The 20,573-nt window shown below is 44.9% G+C and overlaps 1 protein-coding gene across 1 annotated transcript; it reads left to right on the top strand.

The window, feature by feature from the left end:
• The first annotated feature begins 1,712 nt into the window (after positions 1-1,712).
• On the top strand, positions 1,713-6,186 carry SUCNR1 (succinate receptor 1). Its single transcript, XM_069864591.1, has 2 exons — positions 1,713-1,895; positions 3,858-6,186. Exons 1-2 carry the CDS (start codon positions 1,785-1,787, stop codon positions 4,806-4,808), a joined length of 1,062 nt encoding a protein of 353 aa, XP_069720692.1. The 5' UTR covers positions 1,713-1,784; the 3' UTR covers positions 4,809-6,186.
• The last annotated feature ends 14,387 nt before the right edge of the window (positions 6,187-20,573 follow it).

The raw sequence follows: 20,573 nt of genomic DNA, 5'->3' as shown, positions 1-20,573 counted from the left end.
TATTCATGCTTTAAAAAGGAAGCATGCAAAACCTGGCTTAAATTTGAGAAATGTAGCTCTAGTTCAACTATGCTAAACTTGCGATTTCTTGGAATTTTAACTTCTATTTGGATTGAATGATACAGTTATTTCTAAACAGTGTTTTTGTAAGTATCCAACCTATACAGTCACACTAAAATGAGCTGGGCTTGTCCAAATTGTCACCCAACGCGCAGCGGCGAGCCACGTGGTTCCAGAGAAATGGCAATAAAAATTCAATTTCCTTTCTGGATTTCTGCAGTGATTGTTGATGTGTAGAAGTCTGTGTTGGGTGCCATGCTCGTGCCACTTGTTCTTTATAACAATAATAAATGAATTGCCTGGGATTTAGCTGTAGGGACTCCAAACCCAGCCCAGCAGCCTGCCTAGAAAGTGAACTGTTTTTTCTAACAGGCTGAAAAGTGCTATACTTGTCACATGAGCCAGGAAAGAAAGACTGATTCTTTTCTCTTCAGTCATTAATGTTTATTGACAAGTCACGGAGCAGCAGATTTTTTGGCTTGAAAGGTCCCTCAGAGCGTGCTTATGCACAGCAATAAAAGCTAAATGGAAGTGTATGTAAGCTTACGTGGTAGAGCACAGGACTTTCTAAAAACCTCCCCTGGGTACAAACCTGACCAGTAACACTGGAAATTCCAGAGGGAAGCATCCCATGTGTGTTGGTCACACAGCCACCCCCTCATGTTCAACCCAAACCACTGCTGAGAGTGCTCTCTTGCTCGTTTTTATGTAAAGAAACTGTAGCCCCCTCCCTTTCTCTTGCAGCAATTGGCACTTTCAGCCAGGACACCCAGGCTGGGAGAGCTTTGTGTCAAGAAATTAAAACTTATATTGAGGGTCCTGGGGCTTCTGAACAGTGGAAGACAGCAGTCCAGAGGTAAAAACATAATCAAGACTACACATAAGGAGGCTACTGTATCATTTGTAATGAAGAAGCAGTTTTTGTGCTGATATTAACTGGTGCAGGTGCCTTAGTCACAGCACAGCAGAGTTACTTTGTGTTAGCAAAGTTTATCCTCAAAGTTAAAAACAATATTACATAGCAATGATGAATAAACCACCAGCCTTTGCCAATTTAAAATGTGTTACTAAATGAAAAAAAAAAAATTGCTGCTCTTTAGTGCTCTGCTTTAATATAATTAAAATGTGTTGTTTTAATTGGTTTGCTAAATACGGAATGACGCTGAGATACTGCATCTGTTGTGTTGGTCTCTGAATAGGAAAGACTGCTCTGTGGTGGAAGAAGATTGGATGTAAGCAGGACTCAAGCCACCAGTGATGCCCTCCTGCTGCCTGTGGGGATCTCAAAATGTGGGATAAATAGCAGTGTCCTCTCCTTCCTTGGAGAAGCACCACTGGGGTCTCCGTTGACGGCTGTGGCAGCTCCCACAAGGTGATGGTTTGCACAGCACTGACCAAGTGGGGCAGGACTTAGACACCTTTGAGTGCAGCCCCACAGCTCACGGTGAGATCCTACGTGCTGCCCAAGCAGGGCATCTGGGGGCAATGCTTCCTCATAGCCCCATGGTTGGCACGTGCTCTGGGCTACCAGTGGCTTCTTACATCCTTCTATCCTCCTGTTCTCCCTGGGCAGCTCCCAAAGAGGTCTCTGCAAAGGGGAAGTGTGTGTTTGCCTCCTTGGCTGGGCATGCCTTTTGCGGTGCCTTCCTCCTGCGGAAGCTCCCCGTGCCCTGCTCCACCAAACAAATTGCTCCTTTGCCTTGACTCATTAATGATTGAATCATATGCAAACTAAGTTGAACGCCACATCGTGCTGCACTCCAGGGATCCCAGTACTCTCACCGAGGCATGGTCCAGGAGAGCTGGCGGAGAGGCAGCACCCAGCCCTGGCGATGGTAAGTTGTCCTTCTGCCCTGAGAGGCTGCAGCTTCTGGAGAAGATTCTTATTCCTCCAGCTAGACCGTTTCTGAATGAACCCTTTCATGGTTTTACCTTGTCTGCTTGCTTTAAAATTGCTTACTCAGTCTTTTTCTACCAGCTACTTAAAAATCAATGTATCTGCCAATGCAATAATTTTTAAAATATTGTTTGTATTTAAAGTGCTAAACTTGATGCAGTATTTCCTAGAATTCAAATCTCACTAACGAGTTCCTTTTCAAGAGCCTGAAGAACCAGGGTTAGTCTGGGGACTGCACACGGGTTTATTCTGACCAGAGGGAGCATGTAAGGCTATATAATATTTGCCTCCTGCGGTGCATGGAGTAAGTGGAGATGTTAGCTGGATGTAACTTTAAGACGTTTTGTACGTGCTGTATGTTATTCTTTCTCGTGATCTACCTTTAACATAAAATACATCTAGACACCAGAACAACTTTGAAAACACATAAAACAATTGCGGTGTTTATGGGACTGTCTTTAACAGGGTTTGTGGCACTCGCATTGCTGCTCTTTCAGAGCTGAGACTCCACTTGATTTCAGTTTTAATCTATATCCCATTTTTCTAACACTGTTTTCCCCGTCTTCCTAATTGTTTTGCTGATGTTTTAACCAAAGGGTCTCACTAAAAGCTTTCTTTATCTTGCCGTTCCCCTGCAGGTGGGTACAGTGTGTTTGCCTAAGGAGAGAGGGCAGGGAGTACTCGAGATCCTACTCTATTTCTTCCCCTGGAGAATTAACGTATTTTTCAAAGCACCCTTTTGAAAGAAAGCGAAATTCCTCACCAGGCAAACTCACGCTCGGTGCCACTTCCTAGAAAGCTTTGCTCCTTAAAGAATACCGATTGTGCTAGTTACTTCTGAGATGAAAGCAGAAGTTCTTTGCCTGGAGCCAAAAGAGAAAATGAAATAGCAGAGTGAGGGGGTGGCAGCCGTACGTTTGGTGTTGTGGTGGCAGGGAGCACCTTCTCCTCCTCCTCCTCCTCCAGCTGCTCTGTGGGTCTGGGCCTGGGCTGCCCCATTGCAAGGTGTGGGCTTAGTAGAAGCGATGAGCTGTGGCTGAAGAAATCCTACACCGTGTAGGAAATTAATTCCAAAAGTGACTTAAAATTTGTCAAATTGACTTTGAAGGCGTTTTATTCCGATCTCGACTGTGCTGTCCTATTGTCTACAGTCGCTTTCATAGCAACGAGGACTCAGTCGTAAGTGAACCTTAACTTCTTGAAAGGGTTTGTTGTAGAAAATAGAAGAGGTTTGTAAAAGCCCAGAGTCAGAAATGCCCTGTCTGCAGGAATGGCTGGGAACTCCTCCAGCACACCTGCTGGGAGGCACAGGATGCTTCATACCCACAGAGCTTTCCGTGCAACGCGGGTACCGAGTTACCAGCAAAACCGTATGAGGTGCATGATGAATGGTTAATTAGATAAACGCGTTCTTTCCTGACTTCTTAACGAATTCCTAGTAATGCAGTCAGAGTGTGGCTGTATTGCTGCCACTGACTTCATCCTTTTTCAGCATGAGCGAGGAGACCATGGGACCGGAATTAGGTAACGAGGAGGCACATGACTTCTAGCAAGGGCTGGGAAAGGGGGTGACAGGCAAGTTGGTTTCATTTTCCCAGCCTCTGGTAGCCCTGTGACCAAGTAGCAGCTGGAACTTTATGGCAGATGCTTTCAGAGGATGCTCTTACTTCAAATTTCTCACGCAGGATTTTGCTCACACAAGTTTTCGTCTTGCTCGGTAACTCTGGTCAATAGCTGAAAGTAGAAATTTGATGTGCATGAGGGATATTCTTTGAGTTCATGTACCTACTTAGCTGTGAGCAAATAACATGTTATATTCACCTATTAAGGCAACAGTATAAAAATGCAACAATCTTTTACTTATTTTTGGTGTTTGTTTTGTTTCCTTTTGACTTTCCAGGCTGTGAACGAGACAGATGGCTGTTTGCTGATGAACCGAGTCCTAGAAAAGTATTATCTTTCCACCATGTACAGCCTTGAGTTCATTTTAGGCTTCACTGGAAACACCGTTGTTGTGTTTGGCTATATTTTCTGCCTGAAGAACTGGAAAAGTGGCAACATCTACCTGTTCAATTTATCATTATCAGATTTATTATTTCTGTGTACCCTTCCAATACTCGTGAACAGCTACTCTAGAGATGAGTGGGCAAAGGAGAGCATCTTGTGCCACAGCAACAGATTCCTGCTGCACGCAAACCTGTACAGCAGCATCCTTTTCCTCACTGTTATCAGTATTGACCGATACATGCTCATGAAATATCCTTTCAGAGAACATTTCCTTCAGAAGAGGAAAGCAGCTCTTGTGGTGTCTGTTGTCATATGGATTGGGGTGATACTGGAACTGCTGCCGTTGATGTCTTTCCTGGAGCCAATAACACCTGCCAATAATTACAAGTGTCTTGATTATGCAAGCTCTGGAGACCCAATGAAAAACATAATCTATAGCATGTTTCTGACTGTCTTTGGGTTCCTTATCCCTCTCTTGATCATGTGCTGCTTCTACGTGAAGATGGTCCTTTTTCTTAAAAACAGGAGCGAGCAAGTCAGTTCCCTCCTGACCCTTGAAAAGCCCCTTACTTTAGTCGTCCTCACAGTCGTTATCTTCTCCTTGCTCTTTACTCCCTATCACATAATGCGCAATGTCCGAATTGCTTCCCGAATACCAGCCTTGAATGTATCTGTGTGCACACAGGGCATCATCAACACCATTTACATCATCACGAGACCCATCGCTTTTTTGAATAGTGCCATTAATCCGGTTTTTTATTTCTTAATGGGTGACCACTTCAGAGAGATGCTGATGGCAAAAATAAGGCAGCTCTTGAGCAGGTTGACAACCACTGGCAAATGAACTGATGAGACCTCTTGGAATGGGAGAAGGGAAGGAAACTCGGGGAGAGTGCTTACCGATGTACAGTGCCACTTTATTTAGATAACTTTATGCTATAGAACACACGTGAGCTGATTGTGTTCCTCTAGATGCACTTGTTTCCTTATTGTACTGGGGACCTCTTCTGCTAATCTGACTCCAGCAAACCTGAAGTGATGTTCTCTCAGCTGTACAGCATGAAACTGTGTTCTCAGAACATGATACACTATGGCCTATTAATACTGTAAATAAATTATCATCATGGTAGTTCTTAGAGGAAAAATACGCTGCTCTCAGATGGCTGTTTTGTGAGCTTGACACTGGTCTACACCCAGGCTTTAATAAAATGTGCTGAGTGCGCTGATTTGCATAGTCAACACAGTCAGGGGATCAATGCTGAATATTTATATTAGTGTTTGCAAACGCTGCATCTCCTTGGGTGTTTGTCACGGTTACTTATTCAGAAAGATAATTTCCATTTCCAGCTGATTTGGTGAGGGGTGGTATCTTGAGCGTGGCAAAAAAAGAGGGGATGCAAATGGTTGGGTGAAACGCTTTGTCGGCTTTGCAGAAGGGAGGCAGTGGCTGGGTTGCTATTGTTGTTTGTAAGGAGTGTGAGGAGTGCAGGAAGCTGTAGCCTTTGGCTGTTGATCTCACAAGCATTTCATGGAAGCACTGGGACAGCGAAGATGTGTGTGTGCAGACAGGCTCTGTCACTCCTTGGTATTAAAGCTGGATTCAGCTAGCAGAAGTAAAAATAAGAAAATCTAAAATTTTAGTTCTTTTGCCTTTGTACATCACTGGGACAGCTATGCAAGCTCATACTGGTTTTGTTTTGCAGTTCCTTTTCAAAGTGTATGTTAACTTATGTGTATTTATCTATAAGTGTGAACAGAATGTATAGCTTGAAGCAGAATTTGGACCGCACAGATAAAACTTCATTAACAGTCCTGTTAATGAAACAGGAGCTAAGGAGATAGTTCTCTGTGTAACATCTCTGAAGAATTGTAGCAGCAGAATTTATTCTCTTGTTAAGTGACCTGACTTCAAATACAAAGGATGAAGGCGTCAATGTAATGATAACCTTGTACGTGCTGGGGGTCGAGAAGGAGCTGCTGAGGGCACTGGGTGCTCCAGGTAGAGCAGGAGCAGGGTGCAGGCACCCCCCTCCTCTGCCTGGGTTCCAGCGCTGCCCATGGGCTCCCCAAGGCTTGGAGAAAGGACTGGTGGTCGAGTCTCATCAGAGACAGCTCTAATTCTGCTTTCTCACGTCATTCATTTGCAATACGTTAACTGTTTCCTCCGTACCTCACTGCCTGGTAATAAACTGTGCATCCTATTTAAAATATTAAAAGCCTCCTTTGCGCTGAGTGTTTTGGTTTGTGTGCTATTCTATTTAATGTCCAAGAAGTTACAACGTCTGCCTTTTTCCTATCACCAGTAAAACCCTAAAACACAAGCCAGGTTCTACCTTTTAGCCCCCACAGGGATCCCCTCAGCTCAGAGCCCTGTTGCTGCGGATTCCAGCGATGCTGGGAAAAGGATTTTTCTATCTCCTGCGCTGATCCCAGAGAAGTTTTCCATGGCACAGCATGATTCTTGGGGCTGGAACCAGGCTGGGGAGTGTCCAGGAAAGGTTAAACAGGGATTTGACTGGAAATAAACATGCGTAAATCCTTATTTTCCCCCCTTTATTTGCTTTGTAACAAATCTTTGTTCATAAATCGCTAAATTACTCTGTCAGTGGTGAAAAAAAGATCCATCATGTGCGTTATGGCAGCATGGCCTGGGATAGATAAGGCTGCACTAGAGCTTCTGTTAGAAATACCTCCTGGTTTTGTAAGGACGTAGTACTGAGAGGCAATTATGCAGCTGGGTGGTGAAACGTGTTCAGCCCAGTGCAGAAACAGCTAAGCACAGAATTTCCAACACTGGGGTTCATATTCCCTTTTTAAAGTTGGAATCTAACGCATTAAGGAGGAATTTTCTTCCAGGAAAAGCACTATACAGAGTATAGTGCAGAGTACAGAATAAATAATAAGCTGAAGCATCTTTGGTAGACTCGCCTTTGCCTTTTGCAGTGGACAGAACAGGACTTTTCAGAGAAATCTTTATTTTCTAATACTCTAGCTATTGGGGGCTTTCCTCTTGTAGCTCAGTGGCTTCTTTTTATTGTGAATGGGCTTATGTGGGGCACAAGATGAGTCTGAGGGGTTTATCAATAGCATAGCAGAAATGGAAAGGCCATGTCCACTCTGCCTGGACATACTGTTTGTATTTCTATTTTTTTTTCCCACCTTAGAGGTTTGTGGTTGTCAGCTCCTACAGCCAAGTATGTTTATTTGTTTTCAGTACTGCCATTCACCTTGAGCCGGAGAGAGCTGCCCATGGCAGGGGTTGGAATTGGATGATCTTTAAGGTCCTTCCCAACCCAAACTATTCTATGATTCTATGATCGTCTTCACAGAGCACAGAAAAATCTTTCTTCACCTTTTGATGTCAGGGGGGAGCCACCCTTTTCTTCCTCTACGTGGCAGGCGTACGTGCTGGGTGGTGAGATGGCAGCAACCCCTAGTTGTGCAAGCGCCTCTTCAGCATCCACAGTTCAGCTGCAAATAAAGAACAGGAGGGAAGGAGCTGCTGGGTGCTTGTGCAGGAAGGAAGGAGAAGGTAGAAGATAAATACACCTCCACCTGCAAGCTGCTTCCTAGAAAACAGCTTGTGCTGGCAGTTCAGCCTCAGCTGTGTGTGCAGTAGGGCAGAGACCGCTGCCCTCTCCCCACCACAGATACATCCGTACAGCACGTGGCATCCCATACCCGGGTGATTGATGGATGGGAGGTGATTTTTCTTCATAAATAACGTGTAGTAACAGTTCATATGGATTAAAACGTTCATTTATTTGTTTTGCCATGTCCATGTGGTTGAGCAGGGTCATCTGCTCCTTATTAAGTGCTTTGAGTCACTAAGGATACCTCCTTGTGTACACACCGGGTCGCGTTTACCCACAGGGCTATTCCCTATCAGCCTGATACCCAGCAAGTAATCATCATGTCTAAATATATGCTCTTTCTGTTAATATATACTACGTATCCATCATAAAAAGCTGTAAAGCCAGAAAGTAGTGTCTGTGCATCTAAAAGCCTAGCACAACTTAGTAGAACTCCCATACATTATATCAACTGGTTTTTATAATAGTGAAGCTATTATTTCTCTAGTATATGTACTGATTATATGATGGCATATGAAATTTTAAAAGGCGGAGGCTAGCTAATTAGAAAATTGGTTACTAATTAATGTAGCTGAAATTCTGGAGGACTGCAATAGCTCTGACTTTAAGCAGGAACAGGCTGGGAGCTGTTAAGCTCTTTTTTGGAGCCGCAGAACTGAAAATGAGAAACATTTGCATACCCTGAGTAAGTAACCAATATCCTGAGCATTCATGTCCTTCCCGAGGAGGAAGACAAGTCCTGGAGCTGGCACCTTGTCTTGGGCACACTCAGCATCCTTCACTCTTTGCATGCATGGCTAATTTCTCAAGGCTTGGGCTGGGCTCTGCCTTTCAAAGCATCCCCAAAGCTGAACCTGGCACAGGTAACCTTGTGTCCAGCAGTTTCAAAATCATCAACAGGTAAAGTGTTGCTTTTGGAAACTGCTTTTTGCAACACTACCTATTATACAGGTTTGCAGCCCCTACAGATCCAGGCAGGAATTAAACCCCACACCTTCTGAGAATTCTTGTGGCAGAAATTATTTCCCATATTTTTGCCAAATTTCCACACTGGTAACAGTTGGTCTGTGTCCTGTGTTGTCATTTTTGACACTTCTTTATTTCAGTGTCTTCACTGCAGGTGCTGTAATACAGCAGTTGGATTCGGGGACCCCCTAAGATGCAGGAAGAGGAACTTTGATTTTATTGACCATCTATTCTAAGACCAGCTGTCGTTTAATCCCAGGTAACGGTTTCTGTTCAACACTATAGAAATATGTAATATCACAGGATAAGTCAGAGTAGAAGGGCTCACAGGAGATCATCTAATCCAACCTGCTGCCTAAGCTGTGAGGTCAGACCAGTGTATCCACAGTAACTGTGAGCAGCAATTCTGGTTTCCCTCTATGCAAAGAATTAGATAAGAGATATAATGACACATAGCTGGAATGAAATCTATGTTACTTATATATGAAAGTTTCAGAACCAATCTGTTAAGAATGGAAGAAGACAATGAATTATAAATATCAGCTGTACAGACTAGTTCCTTCTAGAAGGAAAATCCAGCAGAGGACATTCACACTATATAAATCACTAGTGCTGAAAACATAGGAGTGGAGAAGAGGTGCCAATGATCATGTGAAATCACTGATAGAAAGTAAAGCTGCACAGTAAGAGACCTTTTGCACTGACCCCAAAGCTCAGAGCTTTGCACTTGCTTTTAACTGAGCCAAGTCTAAGAACGAGCCTGTGTTCCAGCTTAAACTGTGTTGGGTAAAACCTGCAGCAAGACTTGAGCTCTTCATGCTCTCCTGTGGCTAAAGGCAGCATTGCAGCAGCTTGCTGGGATTTACAGCAAAGGTAAAGAGAAAAAAACCGGAGTTCAATAATCCCTTAGTCACCTTATTTCCGCGTCTGGTTTTATCCTGCTTATATGATATTGGTTAACACAGCAAATTAATTTTAGCCCCTTCAATAATTCAAAAAGGTGACATTTGCAGCTCCTGCATTGCCTGGCTTATAGTGATGGTCACAGCATCCTCCTCCTCCTCTCTGCTATTGCCCCCAGCTCCCCTTAGCTCACTGCTCTCAGTTCTGCAGCAGCAGGTCTACGCTTTTCTTCTCTTAAACTTCATAAAGAACCCACTCCATTTAGCTTGGGAGCTTCCAGACAAACCCAGCCTCCCTGGGAGGCTGAGATAATCCTGGTTTGTACCTTTGATTTAGCAGCAGTCTCTAAATTCTCCATCTCCATCCATTTCCCCAAATTCATTAGTAAAAATTCTGATCATTATGCATTTTACTAAAGTGCTTCTGGTCTGACAATTAAAAATAGCAAAAATGTGATAAAAAAAAGATTCTTTCCAGAAATTATCTGGGGAATAAATAAATCGTCTGTAGCATCCAGCTAGGAAACCATGAAAACTTCTTTCCAGAACAGCTAATATTCAAGAGGTTCTTTTTCTTCCTTCCGAAGTTCATCTCTACAGATGCATCTGTTTGCTTTCAAGGGGCATTTGCATGAGCTGCTCACATCTCACTGAACAGGTGAAATGCATAACTCTGTAAAACCATCCTGAGGTAACCACATTGCTCCCCCATCCTGGGTGTCATAGTGTTTCCAGCTCTGTACACCTCACAGTCTTTCGTCTTTGCTTTGTATGTCCTAGGTGATAAATCAGTTTGGAAGTTATCATGATCCTGTGCTCGGCTCTGGTGAGGTTCAGTTTTGGGCCCCTCACTCCAAGAAGGACATTGAGTGGCTGGAGCGCGTCCAGAGAAGGGAACGGAGCTGGGGAAGGGGCTGGAGAAAAAGGGTTCTGAGAGGTGGCTGAGGGACCTGGGGCTGTTTAGCCTGGAGGAGGCTGAGAGGAGACCTCATCGCTCTCTGCAGCTGCCTGAAAGGAGGTTGTGGTGAAGTGGGTTTTTTTTTCCCAAGTAACATGTGACAGGATGAGAAGAAACAGCCTCAAGTTGCATCATGGGAGGCTTAGTCTAGCTGTTGGGGAAAATTTCTTTACTGAAAGAGTGGTGAAGCTGGAACAGGCTGCCCAGGGCAGTGGTGGACTCCCCATCCCTGGAGGGGTTCAAAAAGCTTGTGTATATAGCACTTTGTGACAGGGTTTGGTAGGCACAGTGGTGTTGGGCTGATGGTTGGACTTGATTGTCCTAGAGATCTTTGCCAACTTTAATCGTTCTGTGATTCTAAGTTTTTATGATTCTATATGAAGGTAAAAAACACTGTTAAAAGTTATCATAGAATCATAGAATCACAGAATAACTGGGTTGGAAAAGACCTACTGGATCATCGAGTCCAACCATTCCCAACAAACTCTAACCCGTGTCCCTCAGCGCCTCGTCCACCCGTCCCTTAAACCCCTCCAGGGAAGGGGACTCAACCCCCTCCCTGGGCAGCCTCTGCCAGGGACCAATCACCCTTTCCATGAAAATTTTTTTCCTAATGTTCAGCCTGACCCTCCCCTGGTGGAGCTTGAGGCCATTCCCTCTCGTCCTGTCCCCTGTCCCTTGGGAGAAGAGCCCAGCTCCCTCCTCTCCACAACCTCCTTTCAGGTAGTTGTAGAGAGCAATGAGGTCTCCCCTCAGCCTCCTCTTCTCCAGGCTAAACACCCCCAGCTCTCTCAGCCGCTCCTCACAAGGCCTGTTCTCCAGCCCCCTCACCAGCTTCGTTGCTCTTCTCTGGACTCGCTCCAGAGCCTCAACATCCTTCTTGTGGTGAGGGGCCCAGAGCTGAACACAGGATTCGAGGAGCGGCCTCACCAGTGCCGAGTCCAGAGGGAGAAGAACCTCCCTGGCCCTGCTGGCCACGCCATTTCTGATCCAAGCCAAGATGCCATTGGCCTTCTTGGCCACCTGGGCCACTGCTGGCTCATGTTCATGGCTCAAGTTATGCATGTTCCTCTCTGTGTAACCCTTCTAGTCCTGAGTAGTATCCATAAAGACAAATTTAAATAAAAGAAACCCCAAAGCACAAGCTCCTCTCAGGGTTGTAGGTCACCCAGGCAGGGCTAAGAGGGGCTGAGCCAGGGTGGAGCTGTGGGATAAGCTCAGCACAGGGAAAGCCCTGCGATGTCCCATCACTGCTGTGGCTGTGGACCAACGGTGCCATCGTCCAGCGTGCCCCAGCCACCTCCCTGTGATGTCCCCGCCACCTCACACAGCAGCACCAGCACCTGCTGGGCTTCAGCTCTGGGCCAGCTGAGCGTTTTGTGGTTTCATTTTGGTTTGCCTTCCCTCATTTTGGGTGGGGACAGAAAACCCAGCCTCCAGAAGAACAGGAATTCAGCTGTGAGTCAGACTGAAAATAGTCCAAGTATGTTTTAGCCGCGGTAAGCAATCTAAAAATAGATGTTCCTTGTGATGAGCAGTGTTGGGTATGGCAAAGGGTCACATCCCCACGGCGGGTGCCGAGCCCAGCCCTCCCTGGGCTGCTTTTAACCACTGCTTTAAGGCACCCAACTTGTCAGTCTGAAAGACAGCGAGTTGCTTTCCAGCAACTTGAATCCTGTGTTCAGTTCTGGGCCCCTCACCACAAGAAGGATGTTGAGGCTCTGGAGCGAGTCCAGAGAAGAGCAACGAAGCTGGTGAGGGGGCTGGAGAACAGGCCTTATGAGGAGCGGCTGAGAGAGCTGGGGGTGTTTAGCCTGGAGAAGAGGAGGCTGAGGGGAGACCTCATTGCTCTCTCCAACTCCCTGAGAGGAGGTTGTGGAGAGGAGGGAGCTGGGCTCTTCTCCCAAGGGACAGGGGACAGGACGAGAGGGAATGGCCTCAAGCTCCACCAGGGGAGATTCAGGCTGAACATTAGGAAAAAGTTTTTCATAGAAAGGGTCATTGGTCCCTGGCAGAGGCTGCCCAGGGAGGGGGTTGAGTCACCTTCCCTGGAGGGGTTTAAGGGACGGGTGGACAAGGTGCTGAGGGACATGGGTTAGTGATTGATGGGAATGGTTGGACTCGATGATCTGGTGGGTCTTTTCCAACCTGGTGATTCTATGATTCTATAGGAGACACTTGGCTTTAGGGGAAGTAGCTGCGGGAGCAGGACCCACCTTCTGAGGGAAATCAAAACTGGCTCCAACTCCACCCATCAGAGCAGCAGGCTGAAAAATGCATAAGTCTATTTTTTATTCATTTGAAACACAAGAAAATCCAAGCTCGTCTGCAGCTTGGAACACATAAAATCTCCTACAATGTTTTTTTTTTCTCTGACACTTAAAGGGAATTTGCAGGATTTGCCTTTGAGCCCATTGCCTCTTGCCCATCACTGCCGCTCTGTGGCACTCCTGACTGGGTGACAGGAACCCTGCTCCATTATCCCCCAGCTCTTCGGCTGCCAAAGCAGCTTCTGCTCTGCATTAGTTTAATGATTATTTATAAGAATACCTTTCCAGAAGAACAGGATTGCCCGCAGGCTACTGCAGTGGCTGCAGATTTAGTGCTGGGCCACGCGAAGGCTGGTTGCCTGCACAGTCAGAAAAGCCCTGGAAACATGAAATGAGCTCTCTCTGTGCTCAGCTCAGCGTAGTTGTGCCCTGTGTGTGCCCCGGTGCCCACCAGCCGGGCTCCCATCACTGCAGGCTGGCGCCTGTCTGTGGGAAGAGTCCTTTTTGTGTATTCCTTTACAGCTGGGCAACTTCAGATTTTTAACTCCTGATGCCCGTAGCGGTAGAGCTATTAATTCAGCTGATTTTGCTTGTTTTCTTTCAATCTGGTTTTCACTTTCTAAAAATATTTAAGCTGAATAATCTTCCTGAAGCCCAGGAGGAGCTTAGCTCTTTAGGAGAGTCACTCAGCCAGCCAAATGCACTCCTACGTTTGTTTAAATGTCATCACCTAACAGTACCCCCAAGTTCTGATGACAGTGTCTGTGCAATAAAACTCATACCTAAATGCTTACACGTTTATGTATTTGTTCAAAGGAGATTTACAGCAAATGATTAGCAACACAGGGGTCTGACCTGAATGCCTAAGTACCCCAAAGGGAGGACATTTCAGGTCACTGATGTCATGGGCAAGGTGGCTGTCTTAATAATTCTTTTTACTTTTCCATGTCTTGTCTTGATTCTGATCCACATAAGAGAAGCTGAATATTTAACTGCTGGTTTTGACTCCTGTTGTCTATCCCTGTGTTCTAACTTCCCTTCCTGACACGGTCATGTAAGAATTGCAGGATGGAAAGCCTCATGAATTACCTTCAGTTGAAATAATTCAGTCATTTGATAAGTAAAAGCAATTCAGCAGCTTTTGTGCTGACTTTTGAAATGAGTTCTGCATTCCCAGCTACTGTAAGTCTTGGTCTTATGAATTCCTTTTTGCTTTCTGAAGATTTGTTTTGTTTTGGTGAGAAGCAGCCAACGCGTCCCACCTGCTGCCAGCTTGATTCCATCTTTCTGATGGGAAAGACGAAGACTGTTCCTTGTAGAGCCCAGCATCCCGAAGAGCTGGAGGCCACACGCCGCAGGTGCTGCTCTGCAGCTCAAATGGGAAGAGGATGAAGCGCTTGAGCCTGGGGAGTCCCCAGCACCTGGTGAGGGGCTGGGGTGGCCAGAGGTGCTGATAAGCTGGAGGAGGCAACGGATCTCACCTGCCCCAGACCCACAGGCTCCCCACCAGACAGGGTGTGGCAGCTTGGTGGGGATCAAATAGGAGGCATGGGAGTAGCTTTCTGCTTCTATGAGGATCCCTCAACTCCTTACTACCTGCAAGCTCCTGGAGCACTGTGCCAAGAGTGCATGAAGAAAGAGCCACTTGACACGGTAAGAATGAGCTATTGCTTCTCCATAAATCTTTTTCTAACTAAACAATAAATTAGAATCATAGAATCACCAGGTTGGAAGAGACCCACCAGATCATCGAGTCCAACCATTCCTATCAAACACTAACCCATGTCCCTCAGCACCTCGTCCACCCATCCCTTAAACCCCTCCGGGGAAGGGGACTCAACTCCCTCCCTGGGCAGCCACTGCCCAATGACCCTTTCTGTGAAAAAATTTTTCTAATGTCCAGCCTGACCCTCCCCTGGCGGAGCTTGAGGCCATTCCCTCTCGTCCTGTCCCCTGTCCCTTGGGAGAAGAGCCCAGCTCCCTCCTCTCCACAACCTCCTTTCAGATAGTTGTAGGGAGCAATGAGGTCTCCCCTCAGCCTCCTCTTCTCCAGGCTAAATTGCAGCAGAAGATTTTGCTTCTGAATGTGGTGTTTCTTAGAAAAGCCTGGTTAGATAATCTGTTGAGAGGCCGTGCTCATATGAGCGTTTTGTGTGTCCTTGGGCTGTGGTTTGAGCCGTCAGATGGAAATAAAGTTTCTGTTGAGAAACTAAGTGACACAGTTTGGTTTATCTAGTAACGGGAACACACGTTCAGTGTTCATGCAGCAACGTGAAGGGGAACTGGTCTTTACTAACATGCACTCTGTGACGCAAGCAGGAAGATTGTGAAATGCAGCACATAAAAGCAAAATCAGGGTGGGTGTAGAGGGGTATGGTCTTACTCATGTTACTGAGTTGGGATTGTGGCATCAGTCCTGAATGAGAGCTCAGCCTATTCCTTCAAAGGCATCATCTCTCTGACATCGTCCTGAAGCAAATGTTTTCCAACACTTCATCAAAACATTAACCAACTTTAAATGCAATGGCCTTGCAGTGGATGAAATGGATTGGAGACTGATGGTCCCTGCTAGCTGGCCCATGCAGCCGAACACCAGTGAGGAGCATCAGAAATGCCACCTGTCCCACCCTGAGCCGGGGGATTCAGCTCTACCCCTCTCCCTGCCTTTGCATACGCACAGAAAATGAGCGTAGGTGCCGCATCCCTGCCTCGTGTCTTGTAGCAAGGCAGGGTTAACAGTGCTGCTCCCTGACGGGATGCTCCCACCTCGCCCTAGGGTGGCAAGAGGAGTAGCGCTTAAGGAATAATTTTACTGGTCAGATCCAGCAGCAGCAGTTAAAATGCTGTATGTGTTGTCACTATCTCTAACCACAAAAGCAACCAATATACCTGATGAGTATAAAGTGACTGAGTAGGGAGGTATTGCTCTTAGTAGTGGCTTTGCAGCAATACAGAGATGAAGCGCTTCTCCATATACTGGCTGGTGGCATTTGCTTTTTGTCTTTTCTCTTTATTCTGTCTGCAGAAGCTTGCTCTGTGCAAGCCTTTGATCACTCTGAGAGCACTTTGGGGTCTGAAAGGAAGTTGGAGGAAGTGGTGTTGCAATGGAAGCTGCTCTTGCCAAGCAGGAGGAGCAGTTCAGAAATGTCTGTGCACCAAACGAGAGGTGGAGGAGAAGCCCCTGGAAGGAGTGCTTGGCTCACATTGCTCCCTGACAAAACTTGTCACATCAAGATAATCTAAATCTCATGAATCACCTGTGTCATTTTTTCATATTAACAGAACAGAAACCAGTCTTTGATGTCCTCTAATGACATACTCAAATCATTAACCTGCTGGCTTGAGTAATGCTGCCTCCTTGTGATGCTGAGAACTGAAAAAGCTGAAGCTTGAACTGACTGTAATTCTTGGGAACCAGATTTGAGCTATAGGGATTGACAATAAAAAAAACTGCTGAGGTTCAGCAAAGAAGGTCGATTATGTGCCGATTACTTGGCTGCTTCTGCACTAGCTGAAGTGGCTGTGCAAGTGTGGTTTTAGAGGATGTAAAAGATGCAATATTGAGTTATGTTGAAAGGGCACCTGAAGTACTTTTCTCTTTGAAAATGATAGTGCTTTATAACAGAGGTGAGGATGACTTAGAGTCTGAGTTTCTGTTCAGCATAGATTTCTCCACTCTTAATTTAGGAAGAAAACAGTTTTAAAGTTGAGTATTTGTTGAAAAGTTGTAGCTTTTTCCCCTGCAGAATAAGATGCTGAAATCTGCTGTCTTGCTGTAGCATTTTATTGTAGAAGTTAATGTAAACTAAGATTGTAGAGACTTATTCCTTCCAAGACGTAAATGTCATAGGAAAGTTAACTTCACTCCTCAGCCAGGCTGTGTATTTGTCCAGGCAGCTATAAAAAAAAACCCTCTATCATAGGAAATATTTAAATAGTTAGAATTATTCACTAGAGTGGAACGTCTTCTTTCTTCTAGACAGCGGTTTCCCCTGAGATTGCACCAGGAGCAACTTCTTTTTTGGGGGAGGATGTGTCGTCAGCAGGACTCTGGTGCTGAGAACCTCGGGCTGAAGCAAAGCTCTCAAGCACAACTTCACTTGTGCCGTTAGTGATGCTTGCAGGGTATTGGAAATGCAAGATAGCAGGGAAGCATGGGTTTCGTACCCATTTCTTTGTATACCAATCCACGCAGTTTCCTATTGAGCTTCTTTCAAATGGAAGAAGTGGTTGTGACATACAAATTAGATTTGTTGGGCTTGTCTGACACCCAGTCAGGAAGTGGGAAAATTTATCGTTAACAATAACCTGAATGTTATTCAGATGATGACATTCTAAAGAAAACTGAGAAATAATACCAAGCTAGAAAGCCTCGACTGAAAATACACGTGTGAACATATAAGCGTGAGCAATATTCTTGTTTGTGTGAGTAGATAAGATTCAGCAAATCAAACATTTCAAAGGCTTTATGGTTGGTGTCTACTCTTCAGCGATCTTGTGACTTTGCTTTGTTGCTGTTAGGTTTTCAGAGAATATCCCTGAGCAGACAGCAAGGGAACAGCATGGGATAAGGAAAACACACGTCATGTACTGGAAATGCAGATGAGGGCTCAGATCTTAGTTTGAGTGTTACAGGACAGTCAGAGCATCACTCCATGGTCCAGGCTTCAGGTAATATTGACTGGCATTTCTAGGCTGTCTGTGCCCCATTTCAACCACTGACACGCTTCATATTTATTCTTCCCCCTCGCTACAGCTTAGGCTGAATTTGCAAAAACATTTTTTTGAAAGTGAGCAATTTTTCCAATATTCATAGAGTCAGTTAAGTTTTGGTTGAGTGTGAAAACCTTTAAAAATAACTGGAGTCAAACAGCATCAGCTTTGGCTGGTTTATGTAAGTACTGACACGAATCGTGAAGCATCTTTACTTTCCTCTTGATGAAGGGATTCACTGATATTCACACCTGAAATTCAGAAACATGTTACTGTAGTGTTAGATCAGCCCTGTGAAGTCTTCGTTTTAGTTTTGCATTGGAAGTAAACTGCAGATGTTTGCTGTGCTGTAAATGAAGTGAAGGCTGGTATGCCAGGATGCCCCAGAGGAGGGCAGGCACAATTGTAGCTGCATTGTAGCGGGAGGACTATAATAAAACATGATTTAAAAACCTTTTGTTGCCAATGTGACCTTTAATATTAATATGACCAGCAGCATTACAGGAGAGGTGCTGCGGAGACAGAAAAATGAAGTGACCCACCAAGCATTTGTTAACCAAGTTGTTAGAATCTGAGAATCGTTTAGGCTGGAAAAGAGCTTTAAGATAGAATCATAGAATCACAGAATAACCAGGTTGGAAGAGACCCACCGGATCATCGAGTCCAACCATTCCTAGCAAACACTAAACCATTAAGTCTATCCATTTAACAGCTCCTCACTGTCATCCCTGCTGTTCTGTTGGCAGCTCTGGGTTTGGGAGCAGCGACATCAGCTGGTGCTGTCGGAGGAGGGACCTGGGGCTGATGCTCAGGCTGGGGCTCAGCACAGGGGGCTCGGCCACAGCTGGAAGCGCACATCTGGCCATGGTGTTGATGATGACTGCAAAGGCTGATAACAGCATTGAGACAATTCACGTGGCAGAACTTGACATATCAAGATACTATTTCCTACCACCTCATTTAATAAATAATACGTAATCATAAAAGTTATAGTTAAGATACGTGGCTTACATATAGTTAAGATACATAGATTTACATAGCTTTATATTATAGGATATAGATTTAAAATACACATTTCAAAATGATATATATTCTAGTTGTATTTAAATTGTCTCCATGACCTTGCTGGTTTTTTCCCTTTCTGACCAATTTTCTCATTCCTCTTGCAATCCTCCTCCTTTCTTCCACTCTGTTCATGCTCCTTCCCAGGCCCCAGCTGTTCTTCTCTACTCACATACGCCAGGAGGCTCTTGAGAGCTTGAGCTGCTCTGTCTTGGTCCCCTGATCCATCTGTGGGGCTTGTCCCTGCTCTGGGCACCACGGACTGGTGTGCAGTAGATGTTCACAGAGCCTTTGCTCAGCATCCCCTTGCATCCAGCAACGAAACCTGTTCATGACTGTGCTGACAGGGCTCCCCTCCGCAGGTACGAGGGTGTGACTAACCAGTTCATGACCCAGGCACTCCACCCTGACCAACCTCTCCTTTGTTTAAAAGAAAGAGGAGTTAAAATATGGTACATGTTATTTCTTGAACCCCTAAAGTCTGATATGGTGTCACCTTCAGTCTGAGACTGCACAACGCAAAGCTCAGAGTGGAGCACTATGGTTTGAAAATAGCGTGTGAATCAAAGACACGTGTGGTGCGCACATGCAGCATAATATATCAAGCACTATCTAGCATGTAACCCATATTTTAGAGTGCTAGAATATCTGTTGATATAATATGTCAGGTTTTGATACCTTTGAAATGTCAATATAGAGTGTAAGGTTAAAATACTATTTCAGGATCCCTGAATAAGGATGCAAAAGAAGAGCTGTGATTGCCAAGAACTGGGAAACTCCTTAAAAAAATAATTGCTTGATGGCCACGATACTCAATATTCTCAATAAATTTTTATGTTTTATAGCTGAAAGGATCAAATTAGGAGACTGCTTTTTATTATTACAGTAAATCACTTAGGAAAGTGCAATAAACTTTGCTGACACATTGAGCCGTCCCGGGGGAAGATATTGCTCCAGTGTCTTGTGGGAGGTAGTAAGTGGGCAAGAAGGAAAATCCTTGGTTTTGTAAATTCTGTGACTGACAAAAAAAAAAGGTCCTTGTCTTCTCTCCCACCCTAGGAGGGACCAGAGGCTCTGAGGCTGCTCAGCTCTTCAATTGGGCTGCTCGGCTCTTCATTCACTTGGGCTGCTCTGAAATGCTGTGTAGGTGGGAGGGGAAGGCAGGGCACTGGGGTTTTGTCAAAAAATGATGCCAAATTTCTTGTAATAATAAATCAAATCAAATTTATGATGAGAATAGCAGAGGCTTGAGTTTGCACTGGATGAATGGGTTGTATGCTAAAAGCTGTGGTCCCTCCTGGCTGCTGCATCAAGATTTCCTTACTGTACAGCCAGTCAACATCTGATTTATGACATATCTCCTTTGAGAAAGGATTTCTCTCCTTTCTTCTCTGATGGATTGTCTTTTAACAATGAATATTAACGTGCTATGGCACTGTATCCAACTCAAGGTTGTTACTTAATCATCTTGTGTATGATTAATAGTGATTTGCTGAGATATTTTCAGAGGGATTTAGTAGGACTGTACATTGCAAAGCATGTGGCTGCACGCTAAGCTTTAGGAATCTATTAAGAGTGTTTCTAGAGAAGTTTAGACTTTTTTGGTGCAAAATTATACATTGTCTGTCTTGCAGCGGAAAACACTGCTTTAATAAGCATATTGGTATTAAATTTAGTATGAAATTAGAAATGAGGGTACTTTGATATGCCAGATTCCTTCCTTCTGCTTTTCCAGTAGCAAGTCCCTGGTGAATACTTCAGATGTTTATTCCAATCAATAAGCTTCTGTGAGGTCTTGCTTTCCTCGTAATATATGTTTCTGCAGATGTAGCAAATGGGAGGTAATGTAAAAAAAAATACTATTTCACAGGTTTAGAAGTACAAATACTCCAATATCTCATACAAATGGAATTATGAAGAGCAAGTTTAACCCAAGCCACCAGCCGTGAGCCCACCTGGGTAGAGTGGAGGGGACACCCATGCTCTGAAGAGCCAGCAAAAAACTCCTCAAAAAACTCACTTAAATGTGCTGTTTCCATCCCTGTAAGGGTAGCTGACGGAATTGAGCTTTAAAACAAATTCTGACTTTCTCTTTTCCTTTAAACTAACAACCAGCCCCCTGCATCTTATTTCCTCTAATCGGAT

Source organism: Phaenicophaeus curvirostris, chromosome 10, assembly GCF_032191515.1.
Source record: "Phaenicophaeus curvirostris isolate KB17595 chromosome 10, BPBGC_Pcur_1.0, whole genome shotgun sequence".
NCBI classification, from domain to species: Eukaryota; Metazoa; Chordata; class Aves; order Cuculiformes; family Cuculidae; genus Phaenicophaeus; species Phaenicophaeus curvirostris.
The sequence above is the reverse complement of the archived record's forward strand: the minus strand, read 5'-3'. Positions and strand labels throughout refer to the sequence as shown.